General features: G+C 44.7%; 1 protein-coding gene across 6 annotated transcripts in view; it reads right to left on the bottom strand.

Moving 5' to 3' along the window:
• LOC125439779 overlaps positions 1-16024 on the bottom strand; it is a 45182-nt gene that overhangs the window by 27243 nt on the left and 1915 nt on the right. For 4 of the 6 annotated variants that reach the window (XM_048508990.1, XM_048508989.1, XM_048508994.1 and 1 more), the window contains exons 2-5: positions 14136-15685; positions 11127-11188; positions 9227-9268; positions 5593-6380 (exon numbers count right to left, since the gene is read on the bottom strand). In XM_048508990.1, the coding sequence (XP_048364947.1) occupies positions 5593-6380; positions 9227-9268; positions 11127-11188; positions 14136-15329 (2086 nt within the window). In that variant the 5' untranslated portion in view covers positions 15330-15685. The remainder of the gene's footprint in view (positions 1-5592; positions 6381-9226; positions 9269-11126; positions 11189-14135; positions 15686-16024) is intronic. The other 2 variants (XM_048508993.1, XM_048508991.1) reach the window with 2 other exon arrangements.

Raw genomic sequence — 16024 nt, 5'->3', positions numbered from 1 at the left:
TGGGGGAGCTGGAGTACAGAGTTTTGAAGGAGGACATTGATATAGTGGGCATCACAGAGACATGGTGGAATGAGGAGAACCAGTGGGATGCTGTTATCCCAGGTTACAGGCTCTACAGGAAGGATAGGACAGGGCGTATTGGGGGTGGGGTGGCCCTCTACATCAAAGAGAGCATAGTGTCACATAAAATAGACAATGCAAGGGGAGCTGATTCCTCTACAGAAGCACTGTGGATATCAATACCAGGGGTGAAGCATAGTTTAACATTAGGAATATATTATCGTCCCCCTGACCAAAGCGCACAAGAGGATTCTGAGATGGAAAAAGAAATTAGAGAGGCCAACAAAAGCAAAAATGTCATGGTAATGGGCGATTTTAACTATCCACATATAAACTGGAAAAATGCATGTTCAGGTCATAGTAAGGAGAGAACATTCCTGATATGCTAAATGACTGTGGCTTAGAGCAGATGGTTGTAGAACCAACCAGGGAGATGTGATCCTAGATCTAATTCTATGTGGGACCCAGGACCTGGTGCGGAAGTCAGTGTTGTTGAGCCGATAGGGAACAGCGACCACAATGCTGTCAGATTCAGCATCTCTGCATGCTAACAAGTGACAACTACTAATGTAGTTACATTCTCCGCCTTCAGAAAGGGAAATTTCTCAAAGATGAGGGGGATAGTGCGCAGGAAGCTGAAAGGGAAAATCAAGAGAGTCAAAAATGTCCAAGATGCTTGGAGGTTATTTAAAAACACAGTCTTAAAAGCTCAACTGGAACGTGTTCCACAGGTTAGGAAAGGCAGTGCCCAGTCCAAAAGAAAGCCACCATGGTTAACAAGGGACGTTGAGGAAATTATTAGGGAAAAAAAGATGTCTTTTAGAAAATGGAAGTCCAACTTAACTGATAAAGAATACCAGAGAGAACACAAATGGTGGCAAAAGAGAAGCAAGTTAGCTGTAAGGGAGGCAAAAAAGGATTATGAGGAACGCATGGCTGTGAACATCAAAACCAGCAACAAACAGTTCTTCAAGTACATCAAAAGCAGGAAGCCAGCAAGGGAAGCGGTAGGCCCGTTAGATAACAAAGGAACAAAGGGTGTGCTAAAAGATGACAGGGAGATTGCAGAAAAGCTGAATGAATTCTTTGCATCTGTCTTCATCCAAGAGGAGGTGAGGAACATTCCTGCACCTGAACCAAGCTTCTTAGGAGGCGAATCCGAGGAACTAACGAAGATAGTGGTAGACAAGGAAGAAGTTCTGGCAGCCATTGATAAACTAAATGCTACCAAATCCCCTGGCCCAGATTGCATTCACCCAAGAGTTCTTAAAGAGCTCAAGCATGAAATTGCTGATGTTCTCACTTTAATATGCAACTTATCCTTGAAATCAGGCTCCATCCCTGAAGACTGGAAGATGGCCAATGTCACACCAATCTTTAAGAAAGGACCCGGGAAATTACAGGCCAGTCAGTTTGACATCTGTTCCTGGTAAATTAGTAGAATCTGTCATTAAAGATAAAATTATAAAACATGTACAAAGCAAAACCTGCTGAGAAAGAGTCAGCATGGCTTTTGCAGAGGCAAATCCTGTCTTACAAACTTACTAGAGTTCTTTGAGGATGTAAATAGGCATGTGGATAAGGGGGAACCAGTGGACATTGTCTACTTGGATTTCCAAAAGGCTTTTGACAAAGTTCCTCACCAGAGACTATTGAGAAAACTCAGCAATGAAGGAATAAGAGGGGAAGTCCTCCTATGGATTAAAAACTGGTTGAGAAACAGGAAGCAAAGAGTGGGTGTAAATGGGAAATTCTCACAATGGAGAGATGTGGGGAGTGGTGTCCCCCAAGGATCCGTATTGGGACCAGTGCTCTTTTAACCTATTCATAAATGACCTGGAAGTAGGGGTGGGTAGCGTGGTGGCCAAGTTTGCAGATGATACCAAATTATGTAGGGTGGTGAGAACCACAAAGGATTGCGAGGAGCTCCAAGAGGACCTTGATAAATTAGGTGAGTGGGCTCAGAAATGGCAAATGCAGTTCAATGTAGCAAAATGCAAAGTGATGCACATAGGGGCAAAAAATCCAAACTTCACATACACGCTACAGGGGTCAGTGCTATCAGTCACAGACCAGGAAAGGGTTGATAGTCTTAGTCGATAGTTCCATGGGAATGTCAACTCAATGTATGGCAGCTGTGAAAAAGGCAAACTCTATGCTGGGGATAATCAGGAAAGGAATTGATAATAAAACTGCAAAGATTGTCATGCCCTTATATAAAGCCGTGGTGCGACCACACTTGGAGTACTGTGTTCAGTTCTGGTCACCACATCTCAAAAAGGATATTGAAGAGATAGAAAAAGTGCAGAGAAGGGCAACGAGGATGATTGAGGGACTGGAGCACCTTCCTTATGAGGAAAGGCTGCAGCGTTTGGGACTCTTTAGTTTGGAGAGGAGACGTCTGAGGGGGGATATGATTGAAGTCTATAAAATTATGCATGGGGTAGAAAATGTGACAGAGAGAAATTTTTCTCTCTTTCTCACAATACTAGAACCAGGGGGCATTCATTGAAAATGCTGGGGGGGGAAGAATTAGGACTAATAAAGGAAACACTTCTTCACGCAACGTGTGATTGGTGTTTGGAATATGCTGCCACAGGAGGTGGTGATGGCCACTAACCTGGATAGCTTTAAAAGGGGCTTGGACAGATTTATGGAGGAGAAGTCAATTTATGGCTACCAATCTTGATCCTCTTTGATCTGAGATTGCAAATGCCTTAACAGTCCAGGTGCTCGGGAGCAACAGCCGCAGAAGGCCATTGCTTTCACATCCTACATGTGAACTCCCAAAGGCACCTGGTGGGCCACTGCGAGTAGCAGAGAGCTGGACTAGATGGACTCTGGTCTGATCCAGCTGGCTTGTTCTTATGTTCTTATGTTCTTAACATCTGGAGAGCCGCAGGTTCCCTACCCCTGGTCTGGGGAAAGCCTGGTCACTTAGCATAGCCTGAGGACCTGCTTTTTTCTATAACTAGCCTGTCCAAGGTGTTCAGTATTTTCTGAACATCTCTCTGTCTGTTAATACTGTCCACAGTGCATTCTACCTCACTGCTCTATTGGAGCTCAGTTCAGGTCACTGAACTCTGTTCAATGGACCAGTCTGCTCCTAGATTAGGTAATTATCATCTTTATTCTCCAGAACCCTGACCTATTCCAGACCTTTACCCTCAACTCTATATCGTAGGCCTGTGTGAATTCACTGTGTGCTAGGACCATTTGTATGCTGGTACATTTATTATTTTTCTAATAAAATTGTTAAACTTTTACTTTTGCTTCCTGCAGATTTCTTGCAGAAACCCACCTCCGAAAAATCTGGTCACTTTTGTCTTGTGTGGATCTAGCTTCAGTTTGCCCACCCTCAGCCACCTGCTCACACTTCATGATACTGTCCCAGGACTTTCACACATGCTTCTGGAGCCTCATGTAATTTAAAGTTAGGCGTCATGGTAGATCAGTGGTAACTCAATACAAAACTAGTGATTTCAAGTCAAAGGTTAGTTTCAGTCAACTAACTGATTCTGCCTCTTGCACACAAATTCTTTGCTTTCTACCTACAAGACAAGGCAAAAACAATGCAGGCTGTCTTTTTACCCCCAACAGCCGCTGGTGTGGGAAAGGGTCTCACTGGCACCGACCCACTCTGTTCGCAGCCTGGGGTTCCACCTGGGTTCGTCTCTTTCATTGGAAACCCAGGTGGCCCAGGTAACCCGGGTTGCGTTTTTCCATCTCCGTCAAGCCTGGCGACTGGCCCCCTTCCTCTCCCAAGCAGATCTAGCCACTGTGATTCATGCAACGGTCACCTCCAGATTAGACTATTGCAACTCGCTCTATGCGGGCCTTCCCTTGTGTCTGATTCGGAAATTGAAACTGGTCCAATATGCAGCGGCACGTTTACTCACAGGGAGTGCCAACAGAGATCAAATTTTACCTGTGTTGCGCCACCTGCATTAGCTTCCAGTTCCAAATCATTTTCAAGGTGTTGGTATTAACCTTTAAGGCCTTATGCGGTCTGGGACCCTCGTACTTATGGGACCATCTTGCCCCATACGTCCCAACCCGGCCTCTGTGTTCGGCGGAGGCCAATTTACTGGTGGTCCCCAGCCCCGCAATGATGCAGCTGGCCTCCACTTGGGCCAGGGCCTTTATGGCCCTGGCCCCTGCCTGGTGGAATGCTCTTCCACCAGCTGTCCGGGGCCTGCGGGACCTCAATGAGTTCCACAGGCCTGTAAGACTGAGCTGTTCCACCAGGCTTTTGGGGAGGCCAGCCACTGACGTGCGCCCCCCTCCCCCCTTTTTTCTATAACATCAGGGGACCCTGTTGCCCTCCCTTCAAGGGTTTTTTTTAAGCTATTGGATGTCATCTGCTGCTTTTTATACGTTTTGTAAGTTGTATTAGAACGCTGTATTTTAACAGGGAATGGTTTTAATATGCATAGAGCCTATTTATTTAATTGATTGGTTAGGTTAACTGTGCTCTACTTATATATTTGTGTTGTGCACTACCCTGAGCCCTCCAGGGGAGGGTGGTATAGAAGCTTGCTTGCTTGCTTGCTTAATTAATTAATAATAATAATAACGATCCACCAAAATATCATGGTCAATTGTATAAATATTGTGGTCAACAGTATCATCTATTACTGCTGGATCTAGCATTACCAACAGCAAATGACTGCCTGTCATTTCCAAATACAGCCAAAGACCATCAACCAAAACCATTATGCTCTTTTGGTCCCAAATCTCAACCTGAAGCGAGACTGAAGGGACATTTTAATAGGTCTTCCTCACAAGATCTTTCACCATCTTGGTAGCATGGGTTTAACTACCATTATAGACAAGAAGACAGAATGCAGGAAGTAGCTTTCACTATCCAAAGGCACTCATTCAGGAAAATCAATTTGAAATTCTCCACAGAACTCTGACATGAGGTTGCGCCCCAATGCCCTTTCCTTCAAAATCTACCATCTAATTCAGACTGAATGGGAGGGAAGAAAATTGTCACAGATGACCTCCAAAGCAGAGTCAAGAGTGCTGGGCCCAGGGGACTTTTTGCCCCTGAGTCACCTTAAATAATTTCACCAAATGAGACTCAACCAACACAAAAGATAAGAATCCTCCTTTGACACCCTTCCTGCCACCTCGCTCCCCTTCCGATGGGCTCCATGGCATGTTCTCTGACTGTGGCACTGAAGCCCTCTCCCCAACCTTCATGGAAACTAATTCCTTAGTAACCTATGGGGCTCCAGCCCACCTCAATGGGGAGGGGGGAGAAGGGGCTAAGGAGAGCTGTCGCAAATATACCACCCTGCAAATGTTCATCCAGGCTGACACAAGAGCATCTACAGAGTCTCAGCCATTTTGTGACTGGCTCTCTCTTTTGGGGCAGCCATTTTGTCCTTGGGCCCACTACCCTGTGTCAGTATTCCAAAGGTGCCCATAGGATCAAAAGGTTTGGGGACTCCTGTCTTTGAGCCAAAGCCGGCAGAGCAAACAAGCTCCAAAATTTCAGCTTGGAAGTCATATCCATCTTGTTACCTGAAGACTTAGATGAACTTCCTGATCCTCTCTCCTTGCTGAAAGAACTCCGCCCCCTAGAATTCTGAGATTGCCTTGGAGACTTTGACCTGTGTCTTGGACTAGAAAGGCGCTTTGGACTTCGACTTCTTGCCCGACTTGTCCTGTGATAGTCACGGCTCCTCGACCGTGACCGTGTTCGACTTCTTGCTCGACTCATCCTGTGAGAGTCACGGTTCCTCGACCGTGACCGTGTTCGACTTCTTGCTTGACTCATCCTGTGAGAGTCACGGTTCCTCGACTGCAACGGTGTTCGACTTCTTGCTCGACTCATCCTGTGAGAGTCCTGGCTCCTCGACTGCAACGGTGTTCGACTTCTTGCTCGACTCATCCTGTGAGAGTCCTGGCTCCTCGACTGCAACGGTGTTCGACTTCTTGCTCGACTCGTCCTGTGAGAGTCCTGGCTCCTCGACTGCAACGGTGTTCGACTTCTTGCTCGACTCCTCCTGTGAGAGTCCTGGCTCCTCGACTGCAACGGTGTTCGACTTCTTGCTCGACTCGTCCTGTGAGAGTCCTGGCTCCTCGACTGCGACGGTGTTCGACTTCTTGCTCGACTCGTCCTGTGAGAATCATGGCTCCTCGACTGCGACGGTGTTCGACTTCTTGCTCGACTCGTCCTGTGAGAGTCATGGCTCTCTGACTGCGACGGTGTTCGATGCCCGGAATGGTCAGAGTGTCTTGAACGCTTTGGGCTTGGACTAGCTGAACATTGCCTTGATTGATTCCTCTCCTGTTTGTGGTCTTCATGTCTGTGAAACAGGCATATATCAAGATTTTCTCAAACATGATAATTATTAAAGAAATAACCTCATCAGCCTTCAGATGGAAACAAAATTTCTCCTCAAGGGAAATAAAGCTAGGAGTTTAAGGAAGTTAACATACAAAGTTAGAAGGAAAGGGTGATATATTATTTTGCTGCAGACTCAAATTGTCAATAGTTTGTTCAGAGCAGGCGTGAGAACTTACCATTCAGCACATAATTCAATTATTATATACTTGAGAGAGAGAACTGTACACTGGATGAATGCTCAGAAATAGATCTTGCAATATGAGAATGAGCAGATCACTGGTTTGCAAGGGAAAGCATGGAAATGCTGACATCATAGAATCAAAGGGGACAAATGAAATCATTTTGATAGACATGTGAATTTCATGGAATTGGGTCAACATAAAATAGCCACACCCCTCTCAGATGTAAATTTTATCAGAACATCTAATCTTTCTGAAAGAGTTTTAGGAGAATCACAGAAACTGTATTCTATCTTTTAAACTTAAAATAGATGCGATACAGAAGGTAAGGCAGATTAAACTGAAACAAAATTGATTTGAACTGCTCCGCCCCCACTGCTTTCCTCAGAAATTCTTCCTAGATGGACTATCATTGTACATAATTTTTAAGAAGCCAAATTAAACACAATCTTAATTCCATCGTTCTTGGGACAACTTGGAGCTGAATAATCCAATTCACTTGTTTCAACAACAAAATGCACTTATGTCTTATTAATTTAAGTCATTTACAGTTTGCCTTTTTCATGGAGAGTCAACCTGTCTAAGGCTTATTCTCCAGAAAAGTGGCATCCTGTCAGATTCAGCCACCAAGGACTTGCCAAGAGCAGTGTCTGCTAGAACTGACTCTTACGGCCAATCTTGGTTCACATTTTCTAGAGGTGCCCCAAAATCGCAAGTTTCTGATAAGATTTTGTATCTAGGATGAATCCTGCATTATCTGCTAAACTGTGCCTTACAGCTAGTAAACTTACCCTAGGCCAGTGGTGGCGAACCTTTGGCACTCCAGATGTTATGGACTACAATTCCCATCAGCCCCTGCCAACTGGCCATGCTGGCAGGGGCTGATGGGAATTGTAGTCCATAACATCTGGAGTGCCAAAGGTTCGCCACCACGGCCCTAGGCTATATGCCAGATTTATGGGCACTTCCCAAGCATCTTGTGTTATGGCAGGCTTGGCTCACAGCACTGGAAATCTCATATTTCTCCCTCTCAAGATGAGCGGATCAGTGAGATCTTTGTATAAGTGAGAGAATCATGGTATCCAAAAGCAAAGCTCCCTCTGGCAAGTTTCCTGGTATGTTTTAGAGCAGTCAAGTCGCCACTTTCGATATTCTGACCTAAGCGTCTATATCAGATCAGAATTCCAGTGCGGTTTTCCAGATGTTCATGGACTACAAATCCCATTAGCCACTGCCAGCATGGCCCCATGCTGGCAGGGGCTGATGGGATTTGTAGTCCATGAACATCTGGAGAACCGCAGGTTGCAGACCCCTGGTCTATATTCTGTTCACGCTGCTGCCTCTCACTTCCCCCCTTTAAATCTCAAATTCACCTGAGTGTGAAGAACCTTCGTCCTTTTTTTTCTCTTTTTAAACATTTTTTTAAAATTAAAAATATAAAAAACAAAAAATCAGTTACATCAGAATGCTAAAATGTTAACATATGATGTAATATAACAGAACTATTCCTTCCACATCACAGGGGTTAGAGGCGTGGCACCCCCCACAATCTGAAAAATCTGCATAAATCCACTCCCTGGCTTGCCTATTACATCGAGGGAGGGAGCAATGACGGTGTTACTCTGTGGTTGTCAGCAGCCGTGGAATGACGGGAGTCCTCTCTAGTGGCAAGCCTGAGCCCTGAATGGCAGCACCTACTTTGGAGTCAGGGCCAGCCGCCATCCTGGGACAATTCCCAATTACAGTTATGCCAACCTGTGATACATCGAAAGCCCAATGGGGAAAGTTGTGATGTGGAAGGGATAATTATAAGCAATATTCTGAATATACTTTGGTTCAAAGCATCTATCATCTGCGTATATCACAACCACTAATTGGAACTCCAGAAAGCCTAGTTCAAAGCCTTCTCTTGCACTTCTCTGATGAGCGATCACCCCTCTCCTCCCTTTTGTTCAGACCCCAGATAAGGGATCAAACTCACTGCCTCTCTGGTTTACTTGCCAGCTTACCCCAAACTGCCTCAGGATTCATACAAGGATACAAATATTAGTCCTTTGGCCACTCACAGTGTTTGTGTGTGTTTGGATCCGTGAACACCTCCCCCCCCCCACACGTGTGGGGGCCTTTTTCCTTTTGCTCCACGAAAAGCTGGTTTTCGCTCTTATCTTTTGTTAACCTTCATCTTTAATTTCATTAACTTCTTTTTGAGCAACTATTACACCTTTATACGTAATAAAATAAGCATTTTTCATCACAATCTTGTCTTAATGAGTTTCCATAGCAGACATTAGTGGCGACATTGGAGGACTGAGTCTTTTTTGAGTAGCTTCCAAATTTTAAACAAACCATCAATATATGACTACTATTTTGAACTATACTCCTTTTCCTCACTGATTTTTTTGTGTGTCCAAAAACAGTAATGTATTTCTCCTTCCAGGTCCAGTGTTTCTAATTTTATTACTCCCTGATCTGGATTTCTAATCCAAACCAGACAAGTTATTTGATAATTTAACATTAGGTGCTGCCAGACCTTTTCTCATCTTGTAAAACTTGAAATCTTTTCTCATCTTGTAAATGTTGTCTTATGACTGCTATGAAGGAAAGTTAATCATGGTTTAAAACTTACCTGTTGGATAAACAGGAGGGGTCAGGAGTCCACCCTGGATGGCTGATTGAAGAATACAAGTGTCAGTAAACTAGCCAAACCAAATCACTCTAGCTAGAATAGGACCCCAGCAGCTCAGGATAAATTCAGGACCATACTATCAAGCTCTTCTGTCAGCATGGCCAATTGGCCATGCTGGCAGGGGCTGATGGGAATTGTAGTTCCTGAACATCTGGAGAGCCGCAGGTTCCCTACCCCTGAGCTAGAAGCAATCAAGCCCGAATTTCCCCAAGAAGCTAAAATGAGCAGACCGAGGCTAATGTGTTTTGGTCACAATATGAGAAGAGAAGACTCTCTGGGGAAAAGTGCATAGTAGGAAAAGTCTAAGGCAGCAGGAAAAGGGGAAGACCCAACACGAGATTAAAAGGCTGCCAATGATGGGGCATTCTGGAGGCCATTGATTCATAGGGTCAACATGATTTGGAAGTAACTTGATAAAGCTTAACACACACATACATACACACACTCACTCACTCCAGCCATCTGCATTGTTATTTTAGTATGAAATATTTCTCTAGCAGAAGGAAGGGAAAGACAAACAGTTCCTGCAGAGAATTCCCAGGATGTTGTTGTTCAAGCTGTGTTTGTTCTCCTGGGCCCTCCCCCCCACCCCTTCCCTGTTCCCATGATGCAGAAACAGCTGATCTTCATCTGGCAGACATAACAGCCCACTATATTCTTTCCTAGGCTCATTCCGCACATGCAAAATAATGCACTTTCAAACTGCTTTCAGTGCTCTTTGAAGCTGTGCGGAATGGCAAAATCCACTTGCAAACAGTTGTGAAAGTGATTTGAAAACGCACGATCTGTTGAATATATAAGAAAGAAGGGATCCTATTTTCTTTTCTTGCTTGCTTTTTTTCCATTATATGCATAAGTCCCCTATCCCCCCCCCCTTTACTTTGCTCCTTGGGCTTTTGCCCACTATTTCATAATCTATTTGTATATTCATTGTTATTTTAAGGACGAGTTTGGCCGCTCCCTCCTTTTTGGGGGCAGTTAAAGGAATTGGGCTACGGGACGCCATCACCATCGTTATTATTTTTATTGCTTCTGCCCACTGTTTAAATGGTTTTAATGGATTTTAGTGTATTTGGTCTTTATCGGGACCCTTGTTATATATATTGGGTGATATAGGTTGTACACCGCATCTCCTCGGGATTGGGCGGTTTATAAATCCAAATAATAAAATAAATAAATAAATAAATAAATTATTTTGCGTGTGCGGGAGGGGCCCCAGCCAGCTGCACCTTTCCAGTTCAAGTGGTTTGGAGTCCCAACAGATTATACACCCTCCAGCCAGGAGGCATGGACAAGCGCATCTTCATCAAGGTGACACTCCGGGTCTTATGTGCTTCAAGAGGAACATGCAATGAAGTCCCTTCTTCAATTAGTTTCTTTGGGTGAGATTAAGTTTTAGGGGCACGAAGGAAAATTTCCTTAAGTGTTACATACTGGAAGTGTGCCTATTGAGATAACACTTAATTTGGGTTTTAGCATGGCTTGTTTTTAATTTAATTATTTGGCACTGTGCAATAAAAAGTATAATAAATTTTTCAAAATTTTCTCAACCATCTGGTGTATAGCTTGTTTTACATGTTGGGTTTTATTTCTCTCCGGTTTGCTGGTTCATACTTGTAAGCATCTGATGAGCGTGGACAGAACGCCAAGCCACAGAACCTACCCATCCTTCCACCCATTCAGGCTTAAAAGGACAACTTCTTTTCAGACATCTTAGGAGACGCCCAGAGAATTCGACATGGCCTGAATAAAATGCAGGCCGTTCTATGATCACTTGAAATAAAGTGGGGTAACCAGATACACTGTCAATTCAATGAACCATTTAACTGAAAGTCCTTACTTCCGGACAAGCCAGCGACAGTTCACCATGTGGGCAGCGGTATTCTGATGCTGAATCCAGCCCTGCAGGAGAGAAAGACAATGGCAGTGACCTATTCAAAAAGGGTCCCTAAGCTGAAGTCAACTCGTAAAAATGCTGCCTTTGCATTAACTCAGGCCTGTCTAGATCACAGCAGGTGAACAGCAGACAGCACAGCACTGGGGAGCACTAATGAATTCACCTGCCAGGACCCAGCAAGGCCCATTCCCAGGGAAGACTGTCGCTCAGCAAGCCACCCACCCCCAAATGGGGTTGCCAGGACTCTGCAGCATCGCATGGACAGAAGGAAAGTGGGCTGTCTGCAGCAAGAGGAAGGAACTGGCAGAAATCGTGTGCCCTCTTCACAAGACAGAAGTGCTCATAAGAACATAAGAAAAGGCCTATTGAATCAGACCATGGCCGATCAAGTCTGGCAGTCTGTTCACACAGTGGCCCACCAAGTGTGTCTAAGAAGACCGCAGCATTCTCCTGCCTGTGTTTCATAGCATCTAATACAATAGGCATGCTCCTCTGATACTGGAGAGAATAGGTAAGTATCATGACTAGTATCCATTTTTACTAGTAGCCATGGACAGTGCTATCTTCCATGAACATGTCCACTCCCCTCTTAAAGAGGCGGGTATCCCCACATCCTGGGGCAGGCAGTTCCACAATTTAACTACGTGTTGTGTGAAAAAAATACTTCCTTTTGTCTGTTTTGAATCTCTCACTGTTCAGCTCCAGCAGACGAGTTATAGCAGTGGTGGCGAACCTTTACCACTCCAGATGTTATGGACTACAATTCCCATCAGCCCATGCCAGCATGGCCAATTGGCCATGCTAGCATGGGCTGATGGGAATTGTAGTCCATAACATCTGGAGTGCCAAAGGTTCGCCACCACGGAGTTATAGCATTATGAGAGAAAACCTTCTCCCTGCCCACGCTCTCCACACCATGCACAAATTTATAGACCTCTGCCATGTCTCTCTTACCCGCCTTTTTCTAAGTTAAACAGTCCCAGGCATTTAAACTACTCCTCATAGGGCAGTTGCTCTAATCCCCGGCTCATTTCAGTTGCTTTTTTCTGCACATGCTCTGCAATATCCCTTTTTGGGTGTGGTGACCAGAACTGTACACAATATTCCAAGAGTGGTCTCATAACAGATTTACATGAAAGCAGTTTTATTTTCTATTCCTTGTCTAATTACTGCTAGCAGGGAGTCTGCCTTTGTCACAGCAGCCACACATGGGGGGGGGGGAGACATTTTCATCAAGATATCCATGACCACACCAAGATCCCTTTCTTGGTCTGCCACTGTAAGCACAGATCCCGTCAGTGTACATCTCAGTATGAAGCTGGGATTGCAAATGCCTTTGAGGACCAGGTGCTCGGGAGCAGCAGCAGCAGAAGGCCATCGCTTTCACCTCCTGCACGTGAGCTCCCAAAGGCACCTGGTGGGCCACTGCGAGTAGCAGAGTGCTGGACTAGATGGACTCCGGTCTGATCTAGCAGGCTCTTTCTTATGTTCTTGATTATTTGTCCCAACATGCGTTATTTTACACTTGCTCACCTTCAATCTCCCTTGCCATTCTAATGCTCATTCTTCCAGTTTGGAGAGATTTGTTTGAGGCGCACCACAATCTATTTTTGTTTTAACCATCTTAAATAATTCGATGTCATCTGCAAACTTGGCCACCTCGCTGTTCACGCCCAGCTTCAGGTCACTGATGAAGAGGTTATAAAGCACTGGAGTTGGAGATCTCGAGGGACACCACTGCACATATCCCTCCATTCATGAGAACAGACTATTGGTTCCTATTCCATTTGTGAGAACTACTGATCCCTACTTCCTATTGTTTAGCCAGCTCCCAACCCATGAAAGGATCTGTCCTCTTAACCCACGACTATGACATTTGCTTAGCAGTCTTCAGTGGGGGACTTTGTCAAAAGCCTTTTGAAAATCCAAATACACAATGTCCACAGGGTCATTCCTATCCACATGCTTACTGACATTTCAAAAAAACTGTAAAAGATGAGTGAGACAGGATCTAACTCTGCAGAACCAAACCAATACTGCAAATGTCTCCACTTGTCTTAGCATTTCCAAATTCCCTGTCTACAGAGGATTTCTACCCTGTTTCCCCGAATATAAGACATCCCCGGAAAATAAGACGTAGTAGAGGTTTTGCTGAAGTGTGAAATATAAGGCATCCCCCAAAAGTAAGATGTAGCAAAGTTTTTGTTTGGAAGCATGCCTGACGAACAGAATACAGAAATATAAGACATCCCCTGAAAATAAGACATAGCGCATCTGTCTTATATTCGGGGAAACACGGTAGCACATCTCCAGGATTCTGGGGAGCATCCCAAGAGCCCTTCACTCCCTGTGGAGCCTCCACCAGGATTGTAGACAAATAACTATTATGTTGAGATGTGAAAGCCTAGATAACTGGGAAAAACTTGGGGGGGGAAATGTTTTTCTCCCATTTTTTCCCAAAAGCCTTTTTTCAATATTTTTCAATAGAACAATGGATAATTTGGGGGGGGGGGGACTACAGAAAACAAAAACCTGCTCTGAAATATTTCTTTTAGACTGAGTGAAATGCTTCCAAAGAGAAGGTGTGCATGCTGTGGACATCGACCACTTTGACATCCAAGATGCATTTCTGCACAGCTCCCAATCTGGCCATCTTGAGGCAGTCACCCCCACCTCACACTGCGGGAATGCCATCCGGCTTTCTTAACCAATGAGATCAACACACCTGGTTTAATCCCTTTTAAAAGCTGCCTCAACCACCTCAACCAGGGTCAGCTCAAGAGCTGCTTGTTCCAGAGTTCCACTGTATTGATTATTTACTGTGGTAGTTTGTATGTTGGTATTGGTCCATGACCTGATTTGCGTGATCCGGGTCTCACAAATTTACACCCAAGTTAAACATGTCCAGAATACATCATGTACAAATGTATGAGGGGGGGGGGGGGTACTCACCATCTTATCTGCACAATCGTCATTACACAGAGAGCAAACGTGTGGAAATATTTTAGGAGTCACAGCAAAGTAATCATCCATCTCAGAGGCAGTAGGCAGTTTTATCACTGGCGCATCCCTCTGCAAAAAAGTGGGAAGCCAAGAGGCTTTCACCACACCAAAAGGGGATCGGATAGGTTCTTCGACCCAAAAATTATTCTGGTCACCTGCACCCTGGCACGGACGGCTCAGAGGATCAGCCCCGGACGCGTGCTCAAATCTGTCATGGCTACTGAGAGTCTTGTTTATTTTAGGAGCAAAAGGGGGCGGCCGCTGGTCCATAGCTCGCTTCTTGACAGGCAAAACAGGAATCCTCTCAGGCTTAGATACAGGCAGCACCACTGGATGCATTATGGGTTGGATCTTTGCGGGTACCGGCTTAGGTTTAGGCAGCACCCCTGGTTGCATCACTGATGGGACATTTGCAGGTACCCAAAGTTCTTTTGGAGGCACTTTTGGGGCAACATCCGTAGGGGGCTTGGCCTGGGCACTGGGCGTACTTGTCTGAAACCCTGGCTGTCCTGGCAGTTCTTTACTGGGGCTCTTGGGATTACTAGTTACCCTGGAGGGTGAAGCAACAAGCCCAGAAGCAGCCTTCGGGGTTTGAAATCCTTCTTTGCTCTCATTCACCACCAAAGATGAACCTTTTACTACTGGGACAGCTTCATTATAACCATACTTGCTTTTATGACCATAATCAATCACTTTTTTCTTCACTATACCACCACAGTCATCAGCACTCAAAAGGGTTTCGTCTTCGATGCATTGGTGCAGGTTTTGCGGTGTTTCTTTTTCGGGGCAATTAGAAGGTACCACAGGCACCTTAGGAGCCAGTTTGGACTTGTGGATAGCCTGCAACAGTAAAGGCATGTTTTCAGGGGTCAGCTGATCATCTGGGTAGTGACTAAGAGTCTCCAAGTCTTCCCTGGATAAGCCAAAGCTTGCTAAAAGGTTCAGCTGAGAGGGCTGCAGGCACTGGCTCTGAACGCTTGGGTCACGATCCACAGCTTTTCCTGAAGCCGACTGGCTCGGCCTATTTTTTTTCACTGGAAATGGATTATTCCAACGGGAATGCCAGCGCCCTTTCTTCTGCTCTTGATCCATATCTATCCTTTCTTTCTCTTGGTTTCCTTCTGTGCTGAATGGCCTCAACATCTACACTTGAAAATCCCACCCAGATTTTCCTCCTCACCCATCACTGGAGTAATCCATAAGGAGAACCAGAATAAAGTTGTTCTCAAAGACCACTTGGTCCTGGCACTAGAGCTGGAAACATCTCACGTGAGATTGGATCTCCTTGCTCCTGGAGTCATCTTTCCTCGGGTTAAATATGGCAGTGGTAAGAAATATTTTACTAAACACAGCCTAACGACAGAATTCTGGGAAGCGAATGAAGACCCAATGCTGTCTTAATAGGAGTAAAAGCTGGAGATGAAGCGGTCCCAGCAAATGTGCTCTAGGACAGAGAGAATCCACAAGCTATATGCTTTCTCCCCAAGAGTACCAAAAAGCTGGAAAAGAAAACACAAATATTAGACAATATTTACCTGAAACATACTCTGTAAGAAACATTCGCTATAAACAAGTTGTTTGGGGCAAAACACATAAAGAATTTTATTTTCTTAATTCAACAAACTAGTAACAGTAGTCAAAAGGCTTCCTTTATTTTGTCCATTTGCCAAACCCATGATCCTTCAATCAACAAGATTACCAACAAAAATATTTAGGTGTTGTGTATTTTTAACCTAGACAGGAAAACTTGATATTTTACTAAATACTAACAACCATTAAAAATTGTGTAAAGTTGATAAGTACATGAATACAGAAAAAAATGAATAAAGTACCTCCAT

Source organism: Sphaerodactylus townsendi, linkage group LG10, assembly GCF_021028975.2.
Source record: "Sphaerodactylus townsendi isolate TG3544 linkage group LG10, MPM_Stown_v2.3, whole genome shotgun sequence".
NCBI lineage: Eukaryota > Metazoa > Chordata > Lepidosauria > Squamata > Sphaerodactylidae > Sphaerodactylus > Sphaerodactylus townsendi.
The sequence above is the reverse complement of the archived record's forward strand: the minus strand, read 5'-3'. Positions and strand labels throughout refer to the sequence as shown.